Source organism: Eriocheir sinensis, chromosome 65 (assembly GCF_024679095.1).
Source record: "Eriocheir sinensis breed Jianghai 21 chromosome 65, ASM2467909v1, whole genome shotgun sequence".
Lineage (NCBI taxonomy): Eukaryota > Metazoa > Arthropoda > Malacostraca > Decapoda > Varunidae > Eriocheir > Eriocheir sinensis.
The window spans coordinates 6,902,389-6,928,904 of NC_066573.1; the positions used below are offsets into that span (position 1 = coordinate 6,902,389).

The 26,516-nt window shown below is 44.8% G+C and overlaps 1 protein-coding gene across 8 annotated transcripts in view; it reads right to left on the minus strand.

The window, feature by feature from the left end:
• LOC126987559 (calpain-A-like) overlaps positions 1-26,516 on the minus strand; it is a 38,254-nt gene that overhangs the window by 4,138 nt on the left and 7,600 nt on the right. For 5 of the 8 annotated variants that reach the window (XR_007740997.1, XR_007740999.1, XM_050844629.1 and 2 more), the window contains exons 2-10: positions 25,606-25,865; positions 11,928-12,107; positions 11,186-11,255; positions 10,176-10,293; positions 6,207-6,341; positions 5,577-5,862; positions 2,090-2,275; positions 1,392-1,556; positions 183-360 (exon numbers count right to left, since the gene is read on the minus strand). Coding sequence is in view for 6 of the 8 variants with exons in the window: in XM_050844629.1 (XP_050700586.1) it covers positions 183-360; positions 1,392-1,556; positions 2,090-2,275; positions 5,577-5,862; positions 6,207-6,341; positions 10,176-10,293; positions 11,186-11,255; positions 11,928-12,107; positions 25,606-25,776 (1,489 nt within the window). In the remaining 2 variants the exon portion in view is untranslated. The remainder of the gene's footprint in view (positions 1-182; positions 361-1,391; positions 1,557-2,089; positions 2,276-5,576; positions 5,863-6,206; positions 6,342-10,175; positions 10,294-11,185; positions 11,256-11,927; positions 12,108-25,605; positions 25,866-26,516) is intronic. The other 3 variants (XM_050844632.1, XM_050844630.1, XM_050844633.1) reach the window with 3 other exon arrangements.

Genomic DNA, 26,516 nt, shown 5'->3' on the forward strand with positions numbered 1-26,516 from the left:
CCAAATTTTTCCACTCCGCCCGGGAATCGAACCCGGGCTCTCTTGGTTGTGAGACGAGTGTGCTATCCACTGCACCACGAAGCCCTTACCCCCCCCCCCCCCCCCGCCTGTCGTACAAAGACTTGGAAGGTGAGGAGCGAAGATCCAGGTCTCAAATAAATGCGTGTCTATCTTATACTCACTGATGTAATTCCTGCAGCCGCCCGCCGAGTGGTTGGCTACCCAGGCGCCCTCGTACATCGTCACCCGCCACCCACGCTCCACGTCCTCTGGCACACCACCATTGCCGTTCTCCTCGCCCGCGTAGAACTCCGGGCTGACGTCACAGATCTCGACGGTGGTGAAGTTGTTGATGAAGTCCTGGGGCGAGGGGAGGAAAAATGAAGTCTCTCTCAGAAGGACAACATGAAGAGCAAGACCATTAAAAGAAGAGAGAAAATTAAGTTAAGGAGAAAGAAAAATGAGAAAAGAAGAAATGGAAATATGAAAAAAGGGGCGAGGGGAGGAAAAATGAAGTCTCTCAGAAGAACAACAAGAACAGGACCAAAAAGAAGAGAGAAAATGAAGTTAAGGAGAAAGAAAAATGAGAAAAGCAGAAGAAACGGAAATATAAAAAAAGGGGCGAGGGGAGGAAAAATTAAGTCTCTCTCTCTCTCAGAAGAACAACAAGAACAAGACCAAATAGAAGAGAGAAAATGAAGTTAAGGAGAAAGAAAATGAGAAAAGAAGAAAAAATGGAAATATGAAAAAAGGGGCGAGGGGAGGAAAAATTAAGTCTCTCTCTCTCTCAGAAGAACAACAAGAGCAAGACCAAAAAGAAGAGAGAAAATGAAGTCAAGGAGAAAGAAAAATGAGAAAAGAAGAAGAGACGGAAATATGAAAAAAAGACCAGTGAAAATAGGAACAGGAATAAGAGTAGAAATAGAAGAAGTAGAAGAAGACAAAGAGGAGGAAGAGGAGGAGGAGGAGGAGGAGGAGGAGGAGAAAACAAACCTACACCACATAACCATACACTCCTTGTACTCGACGCGGGTTCGAATCCCCACGCTACCACCTGGGATTTTTCAGTCACCGCCGAGTGGCTTAAAACTACCCACATGCTGTCCTGAAGTCCCATCAACCCGGAATCTAGAGGAAATCGTCCAAGTGAATCAAGAACGAGTTCCGGGGGGCAGCATGAGCCAAGAGAAGATGGCGCCACTATAAACACTTGCCCGCGCCATGACAGACTAGGGCCGACTACCAACCAGGCCCACCAAGAAAGCCTACCGGCGCTATAGGCGTACACGTAAAATAAATAAATAAATAAATTATCCCTCAATCCCCTTCCTTTTCTTACTTCATACCTTTGCCTGAAGATAAGGAGCAACAACAAACTCTCGCCCCCTCACCTGAAAGTTCATCCAAAACTCCCCGTCGTCATTGAAGGTGAGGCCAAGTCGCTGCCTCTCCCCAGGCGGCACGGCGTTCCACTCAGGGGATTTGTCGCTCCATGAACCCTGCCACTCGGCCTCGTTGCCCCAGGGGTTGTGCAGGCGCAGCAAGTGAGCCTCGCCCTGCAGGAGAGACGCCCGGGGGTTATTTAATTCCTGTTGACTTTTCTTTGTTGTTTTTTACAGAAGGAAACACATCACGGGCAAAAATAAAAACAGAAATAATAAAAAAACCGTTAAGGTATGCACTGTTTGTTTGTTTGTGTGCGTGTGTGTGTGTGTGTGTGTGTGTGTGTGTGTGTGTGTGTGTGTGTGTGTGTGTGTGTGTGTGTGTGTGTGTGTGTGTGTGTGTTAAATATCTGAGGAACTGGACACTAGTCTATTAAATATCAGTTGGATTATGCATATTCTCTCTCTCTCTCTCTCTCTCTCTCTCTCTCTCTCTCTCTCTCTCTCTCTCTCTCTCTCTCTCTCTCTCTCTCTCTCTCTCTCTCTCTCTCTCTCTCTCTCTCTCTCTCTCTCTCTCTCTCTATCTATTTATCTATCTACCTATCTATCTATGCAGCCCCACCAACCACCACCACCACCACCACCAGCAGGCGAGTGTGTGTGCGGGATGCCGGGCAAGCCACAGGGTTTGGACGACGAACACTGACCTCAGGGAAAGCCAAGCCAAGGTTCCAGTTGGTTAGGGGGGCGAGGATGTGAGAGAGGTGAGTGGAGGAGCTCTTGATCTTGGAGGATATGCTGGAGCCCGATGCCACACCCCCAAGATACTTTACCATGGACCTCATAGCGCCGTGCAGGTGAGGTCTGTGCACGGGCGAGATTAACCTCTGCTCCTGGAAGTCAGATTAAAGGGGTGTTTGAGGGAAGGTTCTTGGGTTAAGGAGATCGGGACTTGAATGCATGGGAGAGAGTAAGTTAACACAGGGGCCAACATTTGTTCAAAGGTGCATGAGATATGTTTCTGCTCCTAGAAGTCAAATTAAAGTTGTGTTTGAGGGAAGGTTCTTGGGTTAAGGAGATTGGGGACTTCGATGGAGAGTTAAAGCGATCGGGACTTCAATAACTGAGGGGAAAGGAAGTAAACACAGAGGTCAACATATATTCAAGGGTGACACATATTTTGGATCCTGGAAGTCACATTAAAGGGGTGTTTGAGGGAAGGTTCTTGGGTTAAGGAGATCGGGGACTTCGGTGGAGAGTTAAAGCGATCGGGACTTCAATAACTGAGGGGAAAGGAAGTAAACACAGAGGCCAATATATATTCAAGGGTGACATACGTTTTGGATCCTGGAAGTCAGATTAAAGGGGTGTTTGAGGGAAGGTTCTTGGGTTACAGTGACTGGGGACTTCGGTGACGGGTTTAGGAGATAATAACTTCGGTGGGAGAGAAGAAGTAAACACAGGGGTCAACATATATTCAAGGGTGACATATGTTTTGGATCCTGGAAGTCAGATTATAATTAGTGTTTGAGGGAAGGTTCTTGGGTTACAGTGACTGGGGACTGGCCTGATCCTACCTGGCCTTTACAGCTTAAAAGAGCAACTATTACAAAAAACTCTAGGATGTGACGAACGACGAGGGTTGGAAGAGAGAGGACAAAATGTTAAGGGGGACCATCTCTGACCTCTAGAACTCGCGTGGCTTAACCAAGAGCTGAATAATGCACTGCAGAGGGGCGGGGCAGGTTTGTAGAGGGGGAATGGAGGGGGTGGGATTCTGGCAGTTGACATTAAGTATTGGGGCCGAGGGGAGCAATGGGAGTCGATAAACGAAAAAAAAGATCACTACGGGCACCATTCCTGACCTTTACAACTGGAAGGGCTGAACCAAGGTCTGGATAATGCCGTGAAAGGGAGCGGTATGGTCTCCTTGGGCTTGGAAAGGACTGACCCTGAGATTGAAGGCTTGCGGAAAACGATGGAAATGGAGCAAAACAAAATCGAGGAGCTGAAGTAAGAGATGAATGATGATTAGGCCCAATAATGACGTGAAGAAAGCGATGTGGTCTCCTTGGGCTTGGAAAGGACTGACCTTGAGGTTGAAGGCTTGCGGAAAACGATGGAAATGGAGCAAAACAAAATCGAGGAGCTGAAGTAAGAGATGAATGATGATTAGGCTGAATAATACCGTGAAGGAAGCGATTGGTCTCCTTGGGCTTGGAAAGGACTGACCAGGAGATTGAAGGCTTGCGGAAAACGATGGAAATGGAGCAAAACAAAATCGAGGAGCTGAAGTAAGAGATGAATGATGATTAGGCTGAATAATGCCGTGAAGGAAGCGATGTGGTCTCCTTGGGCTTGGAAATAACTGACCCTGAGATTGAAGGCTTGCGGAAAACGATGGAAATGGAGAAAAACAGAATCAAGAGCTGAAGATGGGAGTCGAGGTGAGCGATGCAACGAAGATGGTGATAATGATGGAGTGTCTTCTGAGCCTGGGGAGGGACTGGCCGTGAGATTGGAGGCTTGTGCAGAGAGATAACGACTCAGATAAAAACAGAATTGAAAGGGTTAACGGAGTGGTGATTGATGCAGCGAAGGCGGGATGATGATAACGTCTTCTTTGGCTTAAACTGACCTTAAGATTGGTGGCTTCCTGAGAGCATTGAGAAGGGAAAGGGAAAAATAACTGACCTTAAGATTGGTGGCTTCCTGAGAGCATTGAGAAGGGAAAGGGAAAAATAACTGACCTTAAGATTGGTGGCCTCCGGAGAGCATTGAGAAGGGAAAGGGAAAAATAACTGACCTTAAGATTGGTGGCTTCCGGAGAGCATTGAGAAGGGAAAGGGAAAAATAACTGACCTTAAGATTGGTGGCTTCCGGAGAGCATTGAGAAGGGAAAGAGAAAAGATAACTGACCTTAAGATTGGTGGCTTCCGGAGAGCATTGAGAAGGAAAGAGAAAAAAAATAAAAGACGATGAAGAATAGATATTTCCATGGGTAACTTAATGAGCTTAGTGGTACTCTGACAAGGCTTCCCCATGCACTAAGAACGTTAAAAAAACACTGATGGAAACACGAGTAATACCCTTTCTGGCCTGGGGGGAAATAGTGGTTGTGAGAGCTGTGACGAACGACGGGGCTTGAAAAAAAAGAAAAGAAAAAAAAAAGAAAGTTAGGAGGATCATCCCTGGCCTCTACAGCTCAAGAGACTTAACCCGGTAGCAGCGACGGGGCAAATTTGTGGCTTTACCGTGTAGCAGCGACGGGGCAAATTTGTGGCTTTACCGCGTAGCAGCGACGGGGCAAATTTGTGGCTTTACCGTGTAGCAGCGACGGGCCATATTTTTGTCATGATATAAACCCCCCAAAATAGATGATGCAAACACTGATCACAAATGCGTTGAAATATATTATGAAATTGTTTCGTGAGTGATGATTTTTTCTCATTTTTCTCGCTTAGAGGGGCCTTTAAGAAACATGACCCCCGCAGCTACCTGGTTTACCAAGGGTTGAATAATATACTGCAGAGGGGCGGGGAAGGTTTCTGCAGGGGAGGGAGGGAGGGAGGGGATGTTAAGGCAGATACTCTCCTCCCGAAATTGACCTCTCTTTTTGGGCACTCCTTTGACCTCTATTCAGGAGCAGTAAGTAGCGGGCTTTTGTTTTTTATATCTTTCTTTACGCCCCTGAACTGTCTCCTTAGCTATAAAAAAAGCAGTTTCTGGGGCTGAGAGTGGGGAGGGGGGGACCTCTCTTTTTTGGACACTCCTTTGACCTCTATTCAGGAGCAGTAAGTACCGGGCTTTTGTTTTTATATCTTTCTTTACGCGCTTGAACTGTCTCCTTAGCTATAAAAAAAGCAGTTTCTGGGGCTGAGGGTGGGGAGGGGGGGACCTCTCTTTTTTGGACACTCCTTTGACCTCTATTCAGGAGCAGTAAGTAGCGGGCTTTTGTTTTTATATCTTTCTTTACGCCCTTGAACTGTCTCCTTAACTATAAAAAAAGCAGTTTCTGGGGCTGAGGGTGGGGAGGGGGGGACCTCTCTTTTTTGGACACTCCTTTGACCTCTATTCAGGAGCAGTAAGTACCGGGCTTTTGTTTTTATATCTTTCTTTACGCGCTTGAACTGTCTCCATAGCTGTAAAAAAAAAAAAAGCAGTCTGGGGCTGAAGGGGGGGGGGGGGGCCTACCTTCAGTTTGGGTGCTGCGCCGAGGGAGATGGCGGTGACGCGGGTGATGGAGTAGGCGTGGCGTACGATAAGCCCGTTCGCCATGATGGTCTCCGGACGCACGCCGGGGTGATCGGGTTCGATGGCGCACCCGATGAGCGCGCCCCTGCGGCAGGCCTTCAGGAGCCGCGGGAAGAGGTTTGAGGGCGGCGTGCGGAGGTCAATAAGCTCCACCACGCCGCCGGTCAGGTCCACCATACTCTCATTGATGTTCCCGCCGCGCAGAGCCTCGTAACCCCCGTACAGCCTGCAAGGGGGGCGCGGGGTGGGTTAGGGGGGGGGGGGTTACGAATGTGTGTGTATGTGTGTAGGTGTGAGTATATCAGGTGTAGGATATGTGTGTGTGCGTGTGTGTGTTTGTAGTGAAGCCTAACGAGGGGTCGCGAAGGAGGCCAGGATGTATTTATAGGTAGATGTATGTATGTATGTATGTGTATGTATGTATGTATGTATGTAGTAATGGTCGTCTATCATCATCCGCTTTTCTTTATCTTAATCCATAGTCTCTCTCTCTCTCTCTCTCTCTCTCTCTCTCTCTCTCTCTCTCTCTCTCTCTCTCTCTCTCTCTCTCAGACACACACACACACTCACTTCGCGTAGGCCTTCTCCAGCAGGGCGCACCAGAACTCATTGGGCGTGCGGGAGTGCATGAAGACGAGGCGGCCGTGATGGCTGGGGAGCAGGTCGTCTACCACCACCTCCTGCCAACGACCGTACTGCCAGAACCTGCAACACACGCCAGGAAGGTCAACAGCAACACAGGGCAACACACGTCAGAAGGGAAAAGTTTGGAAAGTTTCGTTCAGTCGGCGGGCAACATCTATGGTCACATGCCGGAGAGGGACAGAAGGGGAATGAATTATAGCGTCAGAAGGGTCACAGCAAGTTAGGTCAATAGCAACGCACGTCAGAATAGGTAAAGGTGAGGTTGTGGGGGGTGGAGGCAGGGAAGGATGGGGAGGGGGGAGGAGAAAAAGGGAAACGGTGGTATATTGACTTCAAGGGGGGAGTTTTTTTTCGTATTTCACTTTTTCTTGTTATTGTTGTTTTAGGAATACATTAAGAGTAAAAAACATAAAATAGTAATGAAAATATAAAGTTTGCAAGCTCCTCACTTTTGGCCGCCCTCAGAGACAGTCTAATTTTCTTTGTGAAATTATTGCAAAAAAGAAAAAAAAAGAGTAGAGGTATCTTTGTCTATGAGGGGATATACATTAGATAACACACACACACACACACACACACACACACACACCACTGATATCACTGCCTAATCTAATCACTTAAACCCCTATGCCTCGCCGCCCTCCTGATATACAAGTGATTATGATTCTTTTTATTACGTGCGACTATCCGTGTCTACCTCCTATGCGGACAAACGAGAAAATATACACTCCTATACTACTTCATACTCCAACACTCCTCTATGAAACTATACTCCCATTACAGAAAACGAAAAAGTACTCCTGTATACTCCAATACGAGAAAGAAAATACACTGCCATGGAGGAAAACAGAAAACACTCCTACACACTCCAATACACTCCTGTTCTCCTATACGAAAACTCACCCCTACACACCCCTGGACACACTCAACAACTCATTCTTGCATCTCTGACATAAACGAAACACACTCCAACACACTCCTGTTCTCCTATACGAAAACTCACCCCTACACACCCCTGGACACTCTCAACAACTCATTCTTGCATCTCTGACATAAACGAAACACACTCCAATACACTCCTGTTCTCCTATACGAAAACTCACCCCTACACAGACGAGGATACAAGGAACTCATGGACAATCCCAACTCCTCCTTCTGGCATCTCTGACATAAACGAAACTCGACTTGTGGCAATAGCAACACGCCACGTCATTCTTTTAAGGTATGTTATGAAACACTCAGATTTTATTTCCACCCGCAGAGGAAAAAAAAATAACCTCTGGCGCCAATACACACGAATTCATGAATGCTACCGTAAACTCATTCCTGCATCTCTGTACAAAAACAAAACTCAGCGTATGGCAACAGCTTCGTCAACATGTCTTTCTCTAAGGCTTTGTTATGACGCGTTTTCTACATGATATTTTCGTCCACAAGGGAAAGAGTAGCTCCTATACAGACAAGGAAACAAGGGACCTACAAATACTACCAAAGCCTGATTCTTGCATCTCTGTACAAAAACAAAACGCAACGTATGGAAACAGCTGCGTCAACACGTCTTTCTCTTAGGCTTTGTTATGACGCGTTCTCTACATGATATTCTCGTCCACAAGGGAAAGAGTAGCTCCTATACAGACGAGAATACAAGAAACCCACAAATACTACCAACAATTCATTCCTGCATCTCTGTACAAAAACAAAACTCAGCATTTGGCAACAGCTGCGTCAACACGTCTTTCTCTTAGGCTTTGTTATGACACGTTCTCTACATGATATTCTCCTCCATAGCGGAAATATCTCTTGGTCCTATACATACAAGAAAACAAGAACCCATGATCATTCATTCTTGCATCTCTGTACAAAAACAACACTCAGCACTTGGCAACAACAGCGTCAATTCACATCGTTCCTTCAGACTTTGTTATGGCACATTCTCTGCATTGAATTCTCGTCCACCGAGGAAAACAATGCTATCAAATACATTTCTCCCATCACACCACCGTGCTACTAATGATCGATAACGCCTGAAAATAACAAATAACATAACCTCCCGCTTCATGCTGTCACGATAAACGGGTTCAAGGTAGAGGAATGACGGTGTTGCCAAAGGGTGTGCATTGTTTTCTTTGAGTCGCTGGACCTATGCGTGGAGAAAGTCTGATCTCCATGTTAGGAAGCATAGATAGGTTGAGCAAAGGCGATATTAGGATAAGTAAGACGAATACTATTGACTGATTGACTAACTGACTGACTGACTGACTGACTGACTGACTGACTGACAGATTGATTGACTGACTGACTGACTGACTAACTAACTATATGACAATGAATGACTAAATAAGTGACTGACTGAGTGATTGACTGACTAACTAACTATATGACTGAATGAATGACTAACGAACTGACTGACTGACTGACTGACTGACTGACTGACTGACTGACTGACTGACTGACTGACTGACTAACTATATGACAATGAATGACTAAATAAGTGACTGACTGAGTGATTGACTGACAAACTAACTATATGACTGAATGAATGACTAACGAATTGACTGACTGACTGACTTACTGACTGACTAGCCAACTAACTATATATATGACAATGACTGACTGACTGACTGACTGACTGACTGACTGGCTAACTATATAACTGCCCAATTAACTAAACGGTCTCTGATAATCAATATAACAGCACCTGATAGTAAGTAAACACACTCACATTGAATGAAAGGGAATAGAGCCATGCATTAGTGTTATGTATAGCAAACACGGGAGTCATTACCGGTGTGTGTGTGTGTGTGTGTGTGTGTGTGTGTGTGTGTGTGTGTGTGTGTGTGTAAAAGGTTAGTGACTGGTTAAGAAGAAGAGAGGAAGAAGGTGCCGGGCTAAAGATGGGAGAGGAGGAAGGGAAGAGGGAGGAAGAGGAGGAAGGGAAGAGAAGAAGAGGAAGGGAAGTGGAGAGATTCTTTATTGGTGCTTGTGAAAAGGTAAACACAACAACAACAACAAATAAATAGATGAATAAATAAAACCACAAACACAGGAGCTAAAGAGAGATGGAAGAAAACGTGTGTGTGTGTGTGTGTGTGTGTGTGTGTGTGTGTGTGTATGTATGTGTGTGTGTGTGTGTGTGTGTGTGTGTGTGTGTGTGTGTGTGTGTGTGTGTGTGTGTGTGTATCAGAATTACATTAGCCACGAGAGTTACAGCCGCCCTGAACACTGCGTCAGGGCGGCTCGGAGTGTGTAATGTTATGCCTTGCGTGACTAAATATTTGCCCTCAGAAAACAGACGAACTGGAGAATGCCGTAACGCAGTATTGATGGTGCTGTTGATGCTACTACTACTACTACTACTACTACTACTACTACTATTACTACTATTACTACTACTACTACTCATTCACTAAGTAGAAACTGTTTATCTAAGTAATTAATAAGTTCATCGACTCATCATTTAATCTACGTATTAATTAGCTCTTGCTCTCACACGTTATCTATCTATGTATGTATGTATCGATATATGTATGTATGTATCTATCTATCTATCTATCTATCTATCTATTTCAGTGACTAACTACGTAACGAATTCACTATCTAACGAACAAATTTGCTAACTTACTCACACACAAACTCCCTAACTCTCTCATTCACTTGTCTCCTCACACTATTCGTCTATTACTAACTAGCTAACTAACTAACTAATTCACTTTCTAACGAACAAATTCGCTAACTCACTCACACGCAAACTCCCTATAACTAGCTAACTAACTAACTAATTCACTATCTAACGAACAAATTTGCTATCTCCCTCACTCCCTCAATCACTCCTTCACTCTCTCGCTCCCTCCCTCCCTCACCCCTGCACTCAGCCACCCGTCAGCACCCACTCACTTGAAATGGAAGATACCGGCGTAGAGGTGCGTGAAGCCCTGGTCGCGCGGCACCACCACATGGAACAGTTGGGGATGCAGCGTCAGGTTGGACACGGCCGCCAGCAACCAACAGTCACCTGCAGAACACGCTTAATCAGGTTAATCTTTTTTCCTTCCTTCCTTCCTTCCTTCCGTTTTTTCCTTATTTCCTTCCTTCTTTCCTTCTTGCTTTCTTTCTTTCGTTCGTTCGTTCCTTCCTTCCTTCCTTCCTTCCTTCCTTCCTTCCTTCCTTCCTTCCTTCACTCCTTCCCTCCTTCCTTCCTTCCCTCCCTCCTTCCTTCCCTCCTTCCTTCCCTCCCTCCTCCCTTCCTTTCTTCACTCCTTCCCTCCCTCCCTCCTTCCTTCCTTCCTTCCTTCCTTCTCTCCCTCCTTCCTTCCTTTCTTCCTTCCCTCCGTCCTCCCTTCCTTTCTTCACTCCTTCCTTCCCTCCTTCCTTCTTTGCTATACTGAGGCAGCGTATTGAGGGAAGGTTCTTGTGTATAGACAAGTATAAGTATTATCAAACGCTTCCACTTCTTACATCAACAATTTCCATATTTCCAAATGCCGCAAACGAGGTCAATCGCGTTCTAATGACATTTTTTTTGTAGGTTCAAGGCTCAAAAGAATGACCATACTACCAGAAGGGTCATAAAACTACCTCTACAAATCCCCCAAACTCCTACGAAAGCCTTGTCAAATGTATGTGTGACTGGGCTCCGAAATGCTTATAAGAAAATGAGTCTGGTTATGAAAAGAGGAAGAAGGTGCCGGGGTAAAGAGGGAAGAGGAGAAGGGGAGAGGGAGGAAGGGAGGATGAAGGGAAGGGATGTGAAGAGAGAGAAGGAGAGGAAGGAATGACGGAGATGGGAAGGAGGGGCGGTGGGGTGTAAGGAAAGGAAGTTATGTGTGTGTGTGGGGGGGAGGGGGAGGGGGGGGGGAGGAGGTACCGTGTGTGTGTGTGTGTGTGTGTGTGTGTGTTCGCCTTACCGAGCTCTCCTTGCTGTATGTCGAATCTTGTGGCGCCGTCGATGAAGAATTGTGGATTTTGGACCAGTTCCTGCGAGAGAGAGAGAGAGAGAGAGAGAGAGAGAGAGAGAGAGAGAGAGAGAGAGAGAGAGAGAGAGAAAAGAAATAACGAGAGAAAGAAAAAGAACGAACAGAAACAAAGAAAAAAGAAACAAAAGAAAGAAATGAAGAATAAAAGAGAAAGAAGAATGAAAGAATTAAAAGAAGAAGAAAAAACAAAGAGAAAAAGAAAGAAAAAATTGGGATTAGAGTACATTCAATCAATCCTAAAAACACTTAAAACACCCAATCAACCAATCACAGAACCAACAACGACCACATCAACCAATCACTCAAGCAACCAATCAGCATATGAAACGATTTTAACAACAACACAACACAAAGGAGAGAGGAAGGAAGATGATATACACACACGTGGAAGAGATAAAGAAGGAATGACGAGAGAGAGAAAAAAAAAGAGAATATAGACGAGGGAGAAATGAAGGAATACATATACTAGACCTGGAAAAACAACAACAACCACAACAACAACAACAACTACTGCTATTACTGCTACCTCTACTACTACTACTACTACTACTACTACTACTACTACCTCTACCATTTCTACTAATACTAATACTACAATAACAACCTACTCCTCCTCCTCCTTATCATCATCATCATCATCGTTTTCCTCCTCCACCACCACCACCACCCTCACCATAGGCCGCTTCCACTCGTAGGTTCTTCTCGTGACGCCGCTGAAGTTGATGGAATAGTCGTTGGCGGGGAACTCTGGGTCGCGGTACAGCTTGCCACTCGCGAGGGCTTCCTGACGCAGCACCTGGAACCCCTTCTTGACGGGCCTGTCTGTCGCCCGCACCAGCCGCTGCCTCGTGTACTGCGGGGAGAGGCGGAGGGGAGTGAGAACCGAGTATGAGAGGGTGTGAGGGGATGAAGGAATGGAGGATGAATGGGAAGGAAGGAGGGATGGAAGGAAAGAGGGGAGGAGGGATGGAAGGAAGGAGGGAAGGAAGAAAGGAGGGATGGAAGGAAGGAAGGAGGGAGGGAAGGAAGAAAGGAGGGATGGAAGGAGGGAAGTTAGGAGGGAAGGAAGGAAGGAACGAACGAACGAAACAAAGCAAGAAGGAAAGAAGGAAGGGAAGAAGGAAGGAGGGAACGAAGGAAGGAAGGAAAGAAAGAAAGCAAAAGGAAGAAAAGGAGGAAGGAAGCGTAAGATAAAAAAAAATACAGAAAGAGAGAAACAAAGGAGGAGAGCATGAAGGAAAGAAGGAAGGAAGGAAGTAAACAGATAGACAGATAAAGAGGAAGAAGGAAGAAAAGGCGGAGAGAAAAGTGAGAGAACACGTAAAAAGGTGGAGGAAAGGAGAGAGAGAGAGAGAGAGAGAGAGAGAGAGAGAGAGAGAGAGAGAGAGAGAGAGAGAGAGAGAGAGAGAGAGAGAGAGAGAGAGAGAGAGAGAAAGGTTACAAATAAGATTAAATGGGTATTGATGTGTATTGATAGATGTAACACACACACACACACACACACACACACACACACACACACACACACACACTCATACTACAAAGAAGAGGAAGTGGAGGAGGAGGAGGAGGAGGAGGAGGAATATTTGAAAAGTACGGAGATTGGAATACATCGAAGGAAGAAAAAAAGAGGAAGAAGAAAAGAAAGAAGTAATAAATAATGCAAAGGGAGGAGGAGGAGGAGGAGGAAGAGGAGGAGGAGGGAGGTGGGATGGGGGAGAGGACTGTTTGAAGACGCCGCAACATGTGTGTGTGTGTGTGTGTGTGTGTGTGTGTGTGTGTGTGTGTGTGTCATTACCTGGCCCACCTGTGTACGCTTACCGTGTGTGTGTGTGTGTGTGTGTGTGTGTGTGTGTGTGTGTGTGTGTGTGTGTGTGTGTGTCCTCCCTTCCTTCCTTCTTCCCTTCCCCCCTCCCTCCCTCCCTCTGCGAGTCTGCGGAGGCGTGGCAGTTTGGGGTCATGACCTCTGGAGTAACCGACACACACACACACACACACACACACACATGCTCGGCGCTGGCTGTCTCGCTCCTCCTCCTCCTCCTCCTCCTCCCAACTGCCACATACACTCGGCGCCGGCTTCCCCCCTCCTCCTCCTCCTCCTCTTCTTCCTCCTCCTCGTTCCCTGCCGGCGGAGAGGATTTTCTGCTACTCTTCCGTTCCTCCTCTTCCTCCCTTCTTCCTCCACACACACACACACACACACACAAACGCAAGAAATCTCCCGGGTTGCGTTCGTTTTGAAACAGGCGCGGCATTCCCTTGGGCAGGCGGCACCAGCGACGCATACTCCGCGGTGCTGGCGAGGCCGATTCGATTTTCCAAGATTTCAGGAAAATTGGAACCGGGACGACAGCGCGGCATAAACCTGGTCGCTCGCCCTCCCAGCTCTTCCCCAGAAATAGTGAAGTTGACCTCCACCTGCCTGAGCGAAGACTTGAGGGGCCGCGCGGAGCTTCCCATAACGCCGCGGATTTTTCTTTTTGCTACGTCCGGGCGGGAGACGGAGGCGGCGGCGGAGGGACAGGAGGAGGAGAAGGAGGACGTGGAGAAGGAGGAGGGTGAGGAAGAGAGGGAAGAGGAGGAGGAGGAGGGGGGTGCACTCAACCGGACTGTACTATTATCAACATCCAGTCGATACATGGGAAGCGTGTGTGTGTGTGTGTGTGTGTGTGTGTGTGTGTGTGGGGGGAGGGGAAGGAAGGGGAAGTGGGGGGATGGTGGGTGGAGGGGGTTGCGTGAGCGTTACCCTCTGCGTCAGTGTAAGTAGAAGGGGGGAGAGGGCGAGGGGGGGAAGGAGGGGGGAAGGGGGAAGCGGAAGCCTTACCCCACTTTCCCACGGTAGGTAAAAGTGGATGGGTAAAAAAAGGTCTAAGAATGATGGGTAAAATGTACGGAACCGGCTGCCCTAATCCCGCCCACACCCACGCCCACGGTGACACCCAACCCGCCTGCTCTAGTGTATACAGGACGCTCCCCAGCACATCTCAAAGGCTAGTGTGACGAAGGTGAGCGCTGAGGCCACGCGCAACTGAAGCTTTACCTTCAGCATTTTTGAAGCTTTCGTTTTCTACTTTTTTTTTTTTTAGTGCATTTTTTCAGTCTTGGCTTCACATCTTTTTTTTTTACTCTTTTACGGCTAAGTCTGTTTCTCTCCTTTCCTTCTCTCCTTCCCTTCTCTCCTTCCCTTCCTTCTCCCTTCCTCCTTCCCTTCTCCTTCCCTTTTCTCCCTTCCCTTCTCTCCCTTCCCTTCTCTCCCTTCCCTTCTTTCCCTTCCCTTCTCTCCCTTCCCTTCTCTCCCTTCCCTTCTTTCCCTTCCCTTCTCTCCCTTCCCTTCTCTCCCTTCCCTTCTCTCCCTTCCCTTCTCTCCCTTCCCTTCTCTCCCTTCCCTTCTCTCCCTTCCCTTCTTTCCCTTCCCTTCTCTCCCTTCCCTTCTCTCCCTTCCCTTCGTTTTTACTCTTTGCTTCTCTATTTTGACTTATTATAATCTTTTACTGTTTACGCCTTTTTTTCCCTTCCTATTTAACTGTTATTTCCATTCTCAGACGCTTCCCTTCACAGCCAGTTCCCTTCTCTCCCTTCCCTTCTTTTTTTGCTTTTTGCTTCTCTACTGTGACTTTTTATATTCGTTTACTGTTCACTTTTTTTTTCCTTCTTATCTCTCATTTCCCTTCCTAGATGCCGACCTCCTCAAGCAGTTCCCTTCACTAAGTTTCTCTATCCCCAGTCCTCGAAGTAACCAAGCTTGGCCAAATCTTGTAAACTGGACTCCCTTCCTTACTCCTTCTACTCCCTTCCCTACTACAACTACAACTTCCCTTACTACTATTTCCTGTCCTTATGGTTCTTCCCTCCTCTGGCTGTATATTCTTCCTTCTCCTTCTTATAATTCTTCCTCTCTTCCCTTCTCTCGTATCCCCAGTCCTTCCTCTCCTTATAATTCTTCCTCTCTCTAGATGTATATTCGTATCCCTAGTCCTTCCTGTCCTAATAGTTCTTCCTCTCTCTAGATGTATATTCGTATCCCTAGTCCTTCCTGTCCTAATAATTCTCCCTCTCTCTAGATGTATATTCGTATCCCTAGTCCTTCCTGTCCTAATAGTTCTTCCTCTCTCTAGATGTATATTCGTATCCCTAGTCCTTCCTGTCCTAATAGTTCTTCCTCTCTCTAGATGTATATTCGTATCCCTAGTCCTTCCTGTCCTAATAGTTCTTCCTCTCTCTAGATGTATATTCGTATCCCTAGTCCTTCCTGTCCTAATAGTTCTTCCTCTCTAGATGTATATTCTCTATTTTGAGTTTTTATATTCTTTTAATGTTTACTCTTTTTTTTCCCCTTCCTATTTAACTGTTATTTCCATTCTCAAACGCTTCCCTTCACAGCCAGTTCCCTTCTCTCCCTTCCCTTCTTTATTTGCTTTTTGCTTCTCTACTGTGACTTTTTATATTCGTTTACTGTTCACTTTTGTTTTCCTTCCTATCTCTCATTTCCCTTCCTAGATGCCGACCTCCTCAAGCAGTTCCCTTCACTATGCTTCTCTATCCCCAGTCCTCGAAGTAACCAAGCTTGGCCAAATCTTGTGAACTAGACCCGTGTGTAAGTAACCTAATCTTACTACAACTACTACAACCCTACTACAACTACAACTTAACCTTACTACTATTTCCTGTCCTTATGGTTCTTCCTCTCTGGCTGTATATTCGTATCGCCGGTCCTTCTTATAATTCTTCCTCTCTCTAGATGTATATTCGTATCCCCAGTCCTTCCTGTCCTAATACTTCTTCCTCTCTCTAGATGTATATTCGTATCGCCGGTCCTTCTTATAATTCTTCCTCTCTCTAGATGTATATTCGTATCGCCAGTCCTTCCTGTCCTAATAGTTCTTCCTCTCTCTAGATGTATATTCGTATCGCCAGTCTTCGAACTAACCAAACTCGGCTAAATCTTATAACTTAGTCTGAAAGATGCGTAACTTAACCACACTTCACTCTCTCCTTCGAGCATTCTTCCTCTCTCTCTCTAAATGTAAATACGTATCGCCAGTCTTCGAACTAACCAAACTCGGCTAAATCTTATAACCTATACTAGGGGTCATATCATTAAACATTTAGTCGCCCAAGCGCACATATTTAACATGGCTTTCGTAGGAGTTGTGGGCCTTTCCAGGGGGAGTTCGACAAGGCTTCTATACCATGGACTCTAGAGAACACTTATGGGAACGCGTTTTACCTCTGTTTTGGCTAAAGTACATGTAATTTAACTCTACTACACTTAGCCTCCAAACAGTTCTTACTCTCCCTCCATACACTTCTTTCTGAACGTATTGAGGGCACGTAACTTAACCTAACCTAACCCCAGGCAGTTCTTCCTCGAGCGATCCTTGTTGTAACCCAGACCAGAGAGTACGCAATGCAGCCCAGATAATCACCAGCAAATCTATATATCATTCAGGGTTTCGTCACCATAACAAAGCGCTATTGAATATTATACTGAGAGGGATAAACAGGAAGGAGGTATCTAGGAGGGATTATGTCCATGGGAAGGGGGGGAGGGAGGAGGAAGGGCTCTGTCACACGGGAAAGAAAGGGTGAGGGAGGGAAAAAATGTCTGAAGGGAGAATGTGTCCGCGTGGGAACTTGCTAAGAGGGAAAATAATAAGACGGGAGAATATGACCACGGGGGAAACCAGGGGGGAGTCTCTAAGGGGGAAATGTTAGGAGGGGAACATAGAAGTGTCAAGGAATGATTAAGTCCACGGGGGAATTTGCCAAGGGGGAAAAATATCAAGAAATGGATATAGTTGGCAGGAGAATATGACCACGGGGGAACTACGGGGCTAACATCACAGGGGAAAATATTAGGAGTAGGATATGAAAGTCTTAGGGAGTGTAAAATGTTTAAAGGAAGGGTATGTCCACCGGGGAATTTGCCAAGTGGGAGAACATATGATTGGAAGGGAGAATATTACCAGGAAGAAACCAAGGGGGGTGGATGTCTTAGAGGAGAATGTTAGGAGGGGAAAAGGAAATTACCAGGGAGATATGTCCAGGGAGGATATTGCCAAGAGAACAAGGGAAACAGTTGGAAGGGAGAATATAACCAGGAAGAAACCAAGGGGTATGTCTTAGAGGAGAGTATTAGGAGGGGAAGAGGAAATTACCAGAGAGATATGTCCAGGGAGGATATTGCCAAGAGAACAAGGGAAACAGTTGGAAGGGAGAATATTACCAGGAAGAAACCAGAGGGGATGTCTTAGAGGAGAATGTTAGGAGGGGAATAGGAAAGCATCAGGGAGGATATTGCCAAGGGAGAACATATTAAGAAGGGAAATAGTTGTAAGAAACCAGGGGGGGAATGTCTCACGGAGGAAAATTGAATAGAATGTCCACTTTGAAATTTGAATCATGGGGAATAAGTATTAAGAAAGGAGAATAGTTGGAAGGACAATATTACCAGGAAGAAACAAGGCGGGAATATCTTAGGGGGAAATGTCTAAGCCGGAAATATGACACCCCCTCCCCTCGTCCCTCTGCCCCGCCCCGCCCCGCCACGCCACGCCCCACACTCTCACCTCTCCTCCTTGGCACGGGGCCCGAGTCACTACCCTCCACCCACACACCCGCGGGGCAAGTCAATGTTTGAGGAGCGTCGCCACAGCTGCGCCACTCACGGCATCAACATTTGTTCTGGTGGGAATTTAATGTAACTTCAATATTTATCGTCGTCAACTTATCTGGACGCCTCTCCTCCCGAAATTGACCTCTCTTTCGGCCACGTCTTTGGATTCTTTTTGGGAGAGCAGCGAGTAGCGGACTTTTTTTTTATTTATTATTGTTTACTTTTTTGTGCCCTTGAGCTGTCTCCTTTGTTGTAAAAAAAAAAAAAAAACCACCAGACTCGATGGGCATAGCGATGGAGATGTGCACCGAGGCCACGCGCAGCTATGGCATACGACCCCAAATTTAACTTACTTTACATTTGTGTTGGTGAGAATTTAATATCACTTCAATATTTATCGCTATCACCATACCCACCACAGACTCAAGGGGAAAGGCGACGAAGATGAGCACCGGGGCCACGCGCATCTATAGATTATGCCCTAAACTCTTCCTGCCTAACATTTGTCTTGGTGAGAATTTAATATAATTTTAATATTTATCACAATCACCATCAAGGGCCAGTGCAACGGAGATGAGCACAGAGGCAACGCGCAGCTATAGATTATGCCCTAAACTCTACCTGCCTAACATTTGTCTTGGTGAGAATTTAATATAATTTTAATATTTATCACAATCAACATCAAGAGCCAGTGCAACGAAGATGAGCACAGAGGCAACGCGCAGCTATAGATTATGCCCTAAACTCTACCTACCTAACATTTGTCTTGGTGAGAATTTAATATAGCTTCAACATTTATCGCCAAGAACATTTATCGCCACTTCTCAGCCATCATTATATTATCGCCATCACCATAATTATTCTATCTCCAATTAGCATTATCTATTCGCCATTATATCCCAGTGCCAGTTAATAGTTATCGCCATTGACTATATCTTATCTCCACTCGACATTGTGTTATCGCCAGTAGCACTCGCCAATTTAACACGAGTCGGAAAATACACCCGATGTTAAAAAAAAAAAAAAAAAATTGGGTTGTCATTGTTAAGGCTAAGTCTCGTGTGTGTGTGTGTGTGTGTGTGTGTGTGTGTGTGTGTGTGTGTGTGTGTGTGTGTGTGTGTGTGTGTGTGTGTGTAAAGACAGGAAAGGGCGTATTTACCCACACGGGCGAAATAACGATAGAGGGGAGGTGATGAATGAGAGAGAGAGAGAGAGAGAGAGAGAGAGAGAGAGAGAGAGAGAGAGAGAGAGAGAGAGAGAGAGAGAGAGAGAGAGAGAGAGAACAGGGTAGAAAGCCGAAACAACATATACTCCTAAAATATAAAGCAACAAATAAACAGATTGAGTATAGCCAGAAAATATATAGCCAAACATGTATAGATGAGTAAATGAGTGTGACCAGAAAATATATAGAGAAACGAATGAATAAATAGATGAGTTAGCCCTCCAAAAATAAACATAAAAAGACAAATAAATAGGTATATCACCAGAAATCAATATATAGAGAAACAAATTAATAGAGAGATAGACGAGACAGAATATACAAAGAAACAAATGATTGAACAAATAAATATAAACAAACCTTCCGTGTATAAATATAGGGAAGGGGAGGGAGGGCAAGCGTGCAGGAAGGGTCGCAACTATACAAGACTGTTTTGCACAAGTGGCGAGGCAAACATGATCAAGATTTAAAGGTTAGGTAAGGTAAAGTAAGGTAAGGTAAGGTAAGGTAAGGTAAGGTAAGGTAAGGTTAGGTTAGGTTAGGTTAGGTTAGGTAAGGTAAGGTAAGGTAAGGTAAGGTAAGGTAAGGTTAGGTTAGGTTAGGTTAGGTTAGGTTAGGTAAGGTAAGGTAAGGTAAGGTAAGGTAAGGTAAGGTAAGGTTAGGTTAGGTTAGGTAAGGTAAGGTAAGGTAAGGTAAGGTAAGGTAAGGTAAGGTAAGGTAAGGTTAGGTTAGGTTAGGTTAGGTTAGGTAAGGTAAGGTAAGGTTAGGTAAGGTTAGGTAAGGTAAGGTAAGGTAAGGTAAGGTAAGGTAAGGTAAGGTAAGGTAAGGTAAGGTTAAGTTAGGCTAGGTTAGGTTAGGCTAGGTTAGGTTAGGTTAGTTAGGTAAGGTTAGGTTAGGTAAGGTAAGGTTAGGGAAGGTTAGGTTAGGTTAGGTAAGGTAAGGTAAGGTAAGGTAAGGTAAGGTAAGGTAAGGTTAGGTTAGGTTAGGTTAGGTTAGGTTAGGTTAGGTTAGGTTAGGTAAGGTAAGGTAAGGTAAGGTAAGGTAAGGTAAGGTAAGGTTAGGTTAGGTTAGGTTAGGTAAGGTAAGGTAAGGTAAGGTTAGGTTAGGTTAGGTTAGGTTAGGTAAGGTAAGGTAAGGTAAGGTAAGGTAAGGTAAGGTAAGGTAAGGTTAGGTTAGGTTAGGTTAGGTAAGGTAAATGTAAGGGTTAAGGTTAGGTTAAGGTAAGGTAAGGTAAGGTAAGGTAAGGTAAGGTAAGGTAAGGTAAGATAAATTTAGGTAAGGTTAGGTTAGGTTAGGTTAGGTTAGGTAAGGTAAGGTAAGGTAAGGTAAGGTAAGGTAAGGTAAGGTAAGGTAAGGTTAGGTTAGGTTAGGTTAAAACAGACACGAAGGAGAAGATATCAAGTGTGGGGAGAAGAGGCAAGAATAGGTTTGTAATGAAGTAAACACGAAGATATCAAATGTAGGGCATAAAGGAACCTTGCGTATAGGAAACATAAGGGGATATAAGGAACACGAGACGGTGTGTGCAGAAAGAACCATTGCTTGAGGTACTTTTGTATAACTGACGAGCCCAAAAAACGACCATGTAATGATAAAAAAACAAAGAAGATATCAAGTGTAGGGCATAAAGGAAAACGACCATGATTGTAAAGTAAACACAAAGAAGATATCAAGTGTGGGGGAGAAGGGAGCTCGTGTATAATAGAACATAAGGGATATAAGAGAACGAGACACTGCATGCAGAAAGAATAATTGCAAGGTACTGTTTTGCATAGTGACGAGACCCAAAAAAACGACCGTGATTGTAATGAAGTAAACACAAAGAAGATATCAAAACATAAGGGGATATAAGGAGAACGAGACGGTGGGTGCAGAAAATATCATTTGGTACTTTTTTAGACACGAAGGAGATATCAAGTGTAGGGCAGAAGGGACCTCGTGTTTAATAGAAAAAATTGGGAAGAAGGAACGAGGATGTGAGTGCAGGGAAATGATTACTTGAGGTTGTTTTGCATAACTGACGAAGGAAAAGCGACCATGATTGTAATGAAGTAAACACGAAGATATCAAATGTAGGGCATAAAGGAACCTCGCGTATAGGAAACATAGGGGATATAAGGAGAACGAGACGGTGTGTGCAGAAAAAATCATTGCTTGAGGTACTTTTGCATAACTGACGAGCCCAAAAAACGACCATGATTGTAATGAAGTAAACACGAAGAAGATATCAAGTGTAGCGCATATGGAACCTCGCGTATAGGAAACATAAGGGGATATAAGGAGCACGAGACGGTGTGTGCAGAAAGAATCATTGCTTGAGGTACTTTTGCATAACTGACGAAGGAAAAACGACCATGATTGTAAGTAAAAACAAACAGAAGATATCATGAAGTAGGAGGCAGAACCTTAGGTATCGGACATAACTGACGAAGGAAAAAAAACCATGATTGTAATAATGAGTAAAACACGAAGAAGATATCAAAGTGTAGCAAAGGAAGGTGATATATAAAAACAAGGGATATAAGGAGCACGAGACGGTGTGTGCAGAAAAAATCATTGCTTGAGGTACTTTTGCATAACTGACGAGCCCAAAAAACGACCATGATTGTAATGAAGTAAACACAAAGAAGATATCAAGTGTAGGGCATAAAGGAACCTTGCGTATAGGAAACATAAGGGGATATAAGGAGAACGAGACGGTGGGTGCAAAAAGAATCATTGCTTGAGGTACTTTTGCATAACTGACGAGCCCCAAAAAACGACCATGATTGTAATAGAATAAACACGAAGAAGAAGAGTATAGGAAACGTAAGGGAACGCGTCGGTGTGTGCATAAAGAATCAATACTTGAGGTAGTTTTGCATAAATGGCGGGACGAAGATGGTAATGGTTGCGGTTCTAGACTCACGGAATTCAAATATGGTAAGCAAAAAAGCTAGCCCTCGACAATGGGAAAGCTGCATGGTGGTAGTTGCTTGAAGTTGTTTACGGGTTAGTGGTCCATGCAGCAGTAAGGGTGACGAGCTTTATAGACACAGGGGATAAGAGACCTCGTGTATGGATAGGGAAGTTGGAAAGTTTCGTTTAGTCGGCGCAACATCTGTGGTCATATGCCGGAGAGAGACAGAAGGGGAAGGAATTATAGGAGAAGGAAACAGATCCCAGGAGACGGGACACAACCCCCGATTAATACCTGGTACCCATTCACGTATGGATAGGGAAGACGAGTGTTACAGACAAGATGATGAACATGCGTGCGTGCGTAAGATTTGCGTTAGATACCGAGGCGGCAACGATAAGAGAATAGTTGACGAGGTGGGAACACGAAGCCTTCATCTAGTATGGCGATAAAGAACAGGATATCAGATAAAAGAAGATGAATATGCGTGCGTGTGTGCGTGCGTGAGAAGGCAGTAACTAGAGTAAGATTTGCGTAAGATACCGAGGAAGCAACAGAAGAATAGATGATGCAGTGGACCACGAAGCCTTCATCAATAGTCTGGCACATCAAGAACTTCGAGTATCACGGAGAATATTATATAATACCTGCGTGGAGGTTTTGATTAGACTTGAGTACGTTTTGCATAGATATCGAGGCAGCAACAGGAAGAATAGTTGATGAAGTAGAAAGAGGAAAACATCATCTAGCGTAAAGCATAAAAAGAACAGAATATCAGGGAAGAGAAGATTATGACGCTGACGTGAAGGTGGTAAGTTTTGCGTAAGATTTCGAGACAGCAACAGGAAGAATAGATGATGAAGTAGAAAGAGGAAAACATTATCTAGCGTAAAGCATAAAAAGAACAGAATATCAGGGAAGAGAAGATTATGACGCTGACGTGAAGGTGGTAAGTTTTGCGTAAGATTTCGAGGCAGCAACAGGAAGAATAATTGATGAAGTAGAAAGAGGAAAACATCATCTAGCGTGGTGCGTAAAAAAAACATAATATCAGGGAAGCGAAGATTATGACGCTGACGTGAAGGTGGTAAGTTTTGCGTAAGATTTCGAGGCAGCAACAGGAAAAATAGTTGATGAAGTAGAAAGAGGAAAGCATTATCTAGCGTGTTGCATAAAAAAGAACAGAATATCAGGGAAGCGAATATTATGACGCTGACGTGAAGGTGGTAATTATGCATACAGTTTTGCGTAAGATATCGAGGCAGCAACAGTAAGAATAGTTGATGAAGTAGAGACAGGAAAGCATTATCTAGCGTGTTGCGTAAAAAAAACATAATATCAGGGAAGAGAAGATTATGACGCTGACGTGAAGGTGGTAACTATTTATACGCTAAGTAACAGCAGTGGAGACGCGAAGTAGTTATCTAGCACAGCGTATAAAGAACTGAGAAATCGGAGTATATATCAAGGGAAAGAGGACAAATGATATGTGCGTGCGTGCTTGCGGGGGAGACGGTGTTGACTACCATAAGTTTAGCATACATAAGTGTCGGCAGAAGAAGCAGTTGATGAGGTGGAGACACGAAGTCGTTATCTAGCACGGCGGATAAAGAACTGAGAAATCGGAGTATATATCACGGAAAAGAAGACTATGATATGTTCGTGCGTGCTTATGTCCTTGCGGGGGAGGAGGCGTTGACCATAAGTTTACCATCAATGAGTGTCGGGGCCCACAGAGGCACGCAACACCGATGGTATCTCCCTTCACTGGCGTTATCTCCCTCCCCTGCTTGTTTTATAGAGCGCGCATGTCTCGGGAGGGCGTCATTAAAAGCCAAGGTATGTATGGATGGGTTACCGGAGCGTCCCCTATCCCTACCCACCACCATCCCCTCCAGCGGCCTTGACCCACACGAAAAAGTTAATAAAGGGAAGGAAAAAGGGGATTGTCACACGATATTAAGAATGTGTTTATCTTTCTCTAAATTAGCCGTTTATTTATCGATATATCTGTTTATCTGTCTATCTATCTAACTATCTGTGTCTGAGTGTGTCTGTCTTTCTGTAGCTGTGTCTGCCTGTCTGTCTGTCTGTCTGTCTGTCTGAGTGTCTATCTATCTCGCTATCAATCTATGTATCTGTCTGTCTCTCTGTCTCTGCATGTGTTTGTTTGTCTGTATGTCTTTATGTATGTGTGTCTGTCTGTATCTGTCAAACCTCCATCTCCGTCTATCTATATGTCTATCTTATCTATCTATCTATCTACCTCCATCAGCTATACAGGCTTTGAGATGGTTAGCAAGAAGGAACGAACGAGATAAAACATTAACACTCAGACGAAGATTAAAATAAAGCCAAAGGAATGAGCGGCGAGAGACATAGAGAAGCGATGAGCCGAATTATGTGAAGAGGCTGCCGGAGGAACCAAGGAGGAGGAAGAGGCTGCTTGAAAGGTCGACTGAAGGAGACCAAGAAAAGAAGGAAAAAATAATAATAATGAGAGCAAGACGAAAATGCAGAAAGAAAGGACGGAGAGTGAGAGAAATGATAATAATAATAATAATAATAATAATAATAATAATAATAATAATAATAATAATAATAATAATAATAATAATAATAATAATAATGGTAATAATATGAAAAAGACGAAAATAGAAGAGAAATAAAGGGCAGAGAGAGAGAGAGAGAGAGAGAGAGAGAGAGAGAGAGAGAGAGAGAGAGAGAGAGAGAGAGAGAGAACGAATCAATCAATTAAAAGATAACATCCACACTGCCAAAAACAAGTCATCCCTCGAAGAGTTTGCTAATATGGATGCTAATAATCTCACTGAACAATTAGGGTCTGAGGCGTCGCTTATCTCTATCTAATCCCTGGTCAGAGGAAGGATATTGTGATAGGAGTGTGTTTGTAAGTGTATTGGCGTTAAGTGTGTGGCTTTTTTATGCAGAGTTTAGGGTTTAGTGGAATATTTGCATGCAAGAATTCGATGTACTTTTTATTTTATTTTAAACAGGACAAAACTGGGGTTGGGTTGTTGTGTGTGTGTGTGTGTGTGTGTGTGTGTGTGTGTGTGTGTGTGTGTGTGTGTGTGTGTGTGTGTGTGTACTTTGCGAGGTTCATTTATATATAGAAGTGGACGCAGGCCAATGGTGAAACAAAAAAAAAAAACGAAAAGAAAAACGCACATGCAAAATAGATGCAACACACACACACACACACACACACACACACACACACACACACACACACACACACACACACACACAGAAAAAAATAAATGCAAGTAGATGCTTTTAATTTCAACCCAGTGTCGTGTTTCTGTCCTAATGACGAAGCTGTGTGTGTGTAGTAGTAGTAGTAGTAGTAGTAGAAGTAGTAGTAGTAGTAGTATAAGTAGTAGTTGTTGTTGTTGATGTTGTAATAGTGGTTGAAATAGAAGTTGCTGTTGTTGTTGTTGTTGTTGTTGTTGTTGTAGAAGGAGTGGGAAGTGAAAGGCAGCGAAGCGTATATGGTAGAGCTCCCTCGTACGTGATTATATTGAAGAGAGATAGAAAAGAAAACTCTCTCTCTCTCTCTCTCTCTCTCTCTCTCTCTCTCTCTCTCTCACCTCGTTAGTGACGCGGCTGTAGTAGGTCTGTTTCTGTAGGGTCACGGGCTCTATGTTGTCGAGCAGGACGGGCTTGTCATCGCCGCCCTTGTAGCAGCGGCAGTGGCGGTCATCGTGCTGGTGCTGGGGCTGGAACACACACGGCTCCTCCACCACCTCCTGGCCCGACATCCTGGTGGCGGTGCTGCTGCTGAAGGGTCTCGGGCGGCAGTGGTCGGCTGAGACACCAACACCTGCTTGTTATACTGGTCTGGTCACTGCTGAAAGAGGGGAAGGTTCTGCGTCACGGCCTTATATACGAGGAACTGATTGCTGTATTAATTTACCTTAACTAACTAACTAACGTGACTTTGGAAGAGGCTCATTAAATCACAGCCATTTCCTTGCTCTAACGAAGGAATCACTGGCGAAAGAGGATGTTCTGCGTCACGACCTTGTACACAACGAACCGACTGCTTCATGTATTTACCTTGCTATTGAATTATTTGGCCAGGAACGAGAACTTAGGAAGAGGATATCATAAACACTCCCTTGCTACACCGAGAAAGAGGGGAATGTTCTGCATCACAACCTTATATACACAACGAACCGATTGCTGCATTTCGCCCCGTTCACACTGTGCCGACCCTGGGCCACGACTACCCACGACTCTAGGGTACACGAGGTCTTGGGTGTTGACGTGAAAGGGTCGGGCATGTCTTGAAAGAGGTCGTGAGACTGTTGTCGAATGCTGCGCCGACGTCGTGACGGGAGTCTGGAGTCGTGAGGATTAGCACGACATGTCGGCACAGTGCGAACGGGGCTTTAGCCTGACGCTGTGAATAACTTGTATCACTTTATTCACCGTGAGTCTGAATTTACTGTCCGGCAGTCCTAATTCCTCCCGACGCACCGCTATCATTAAAACTTGT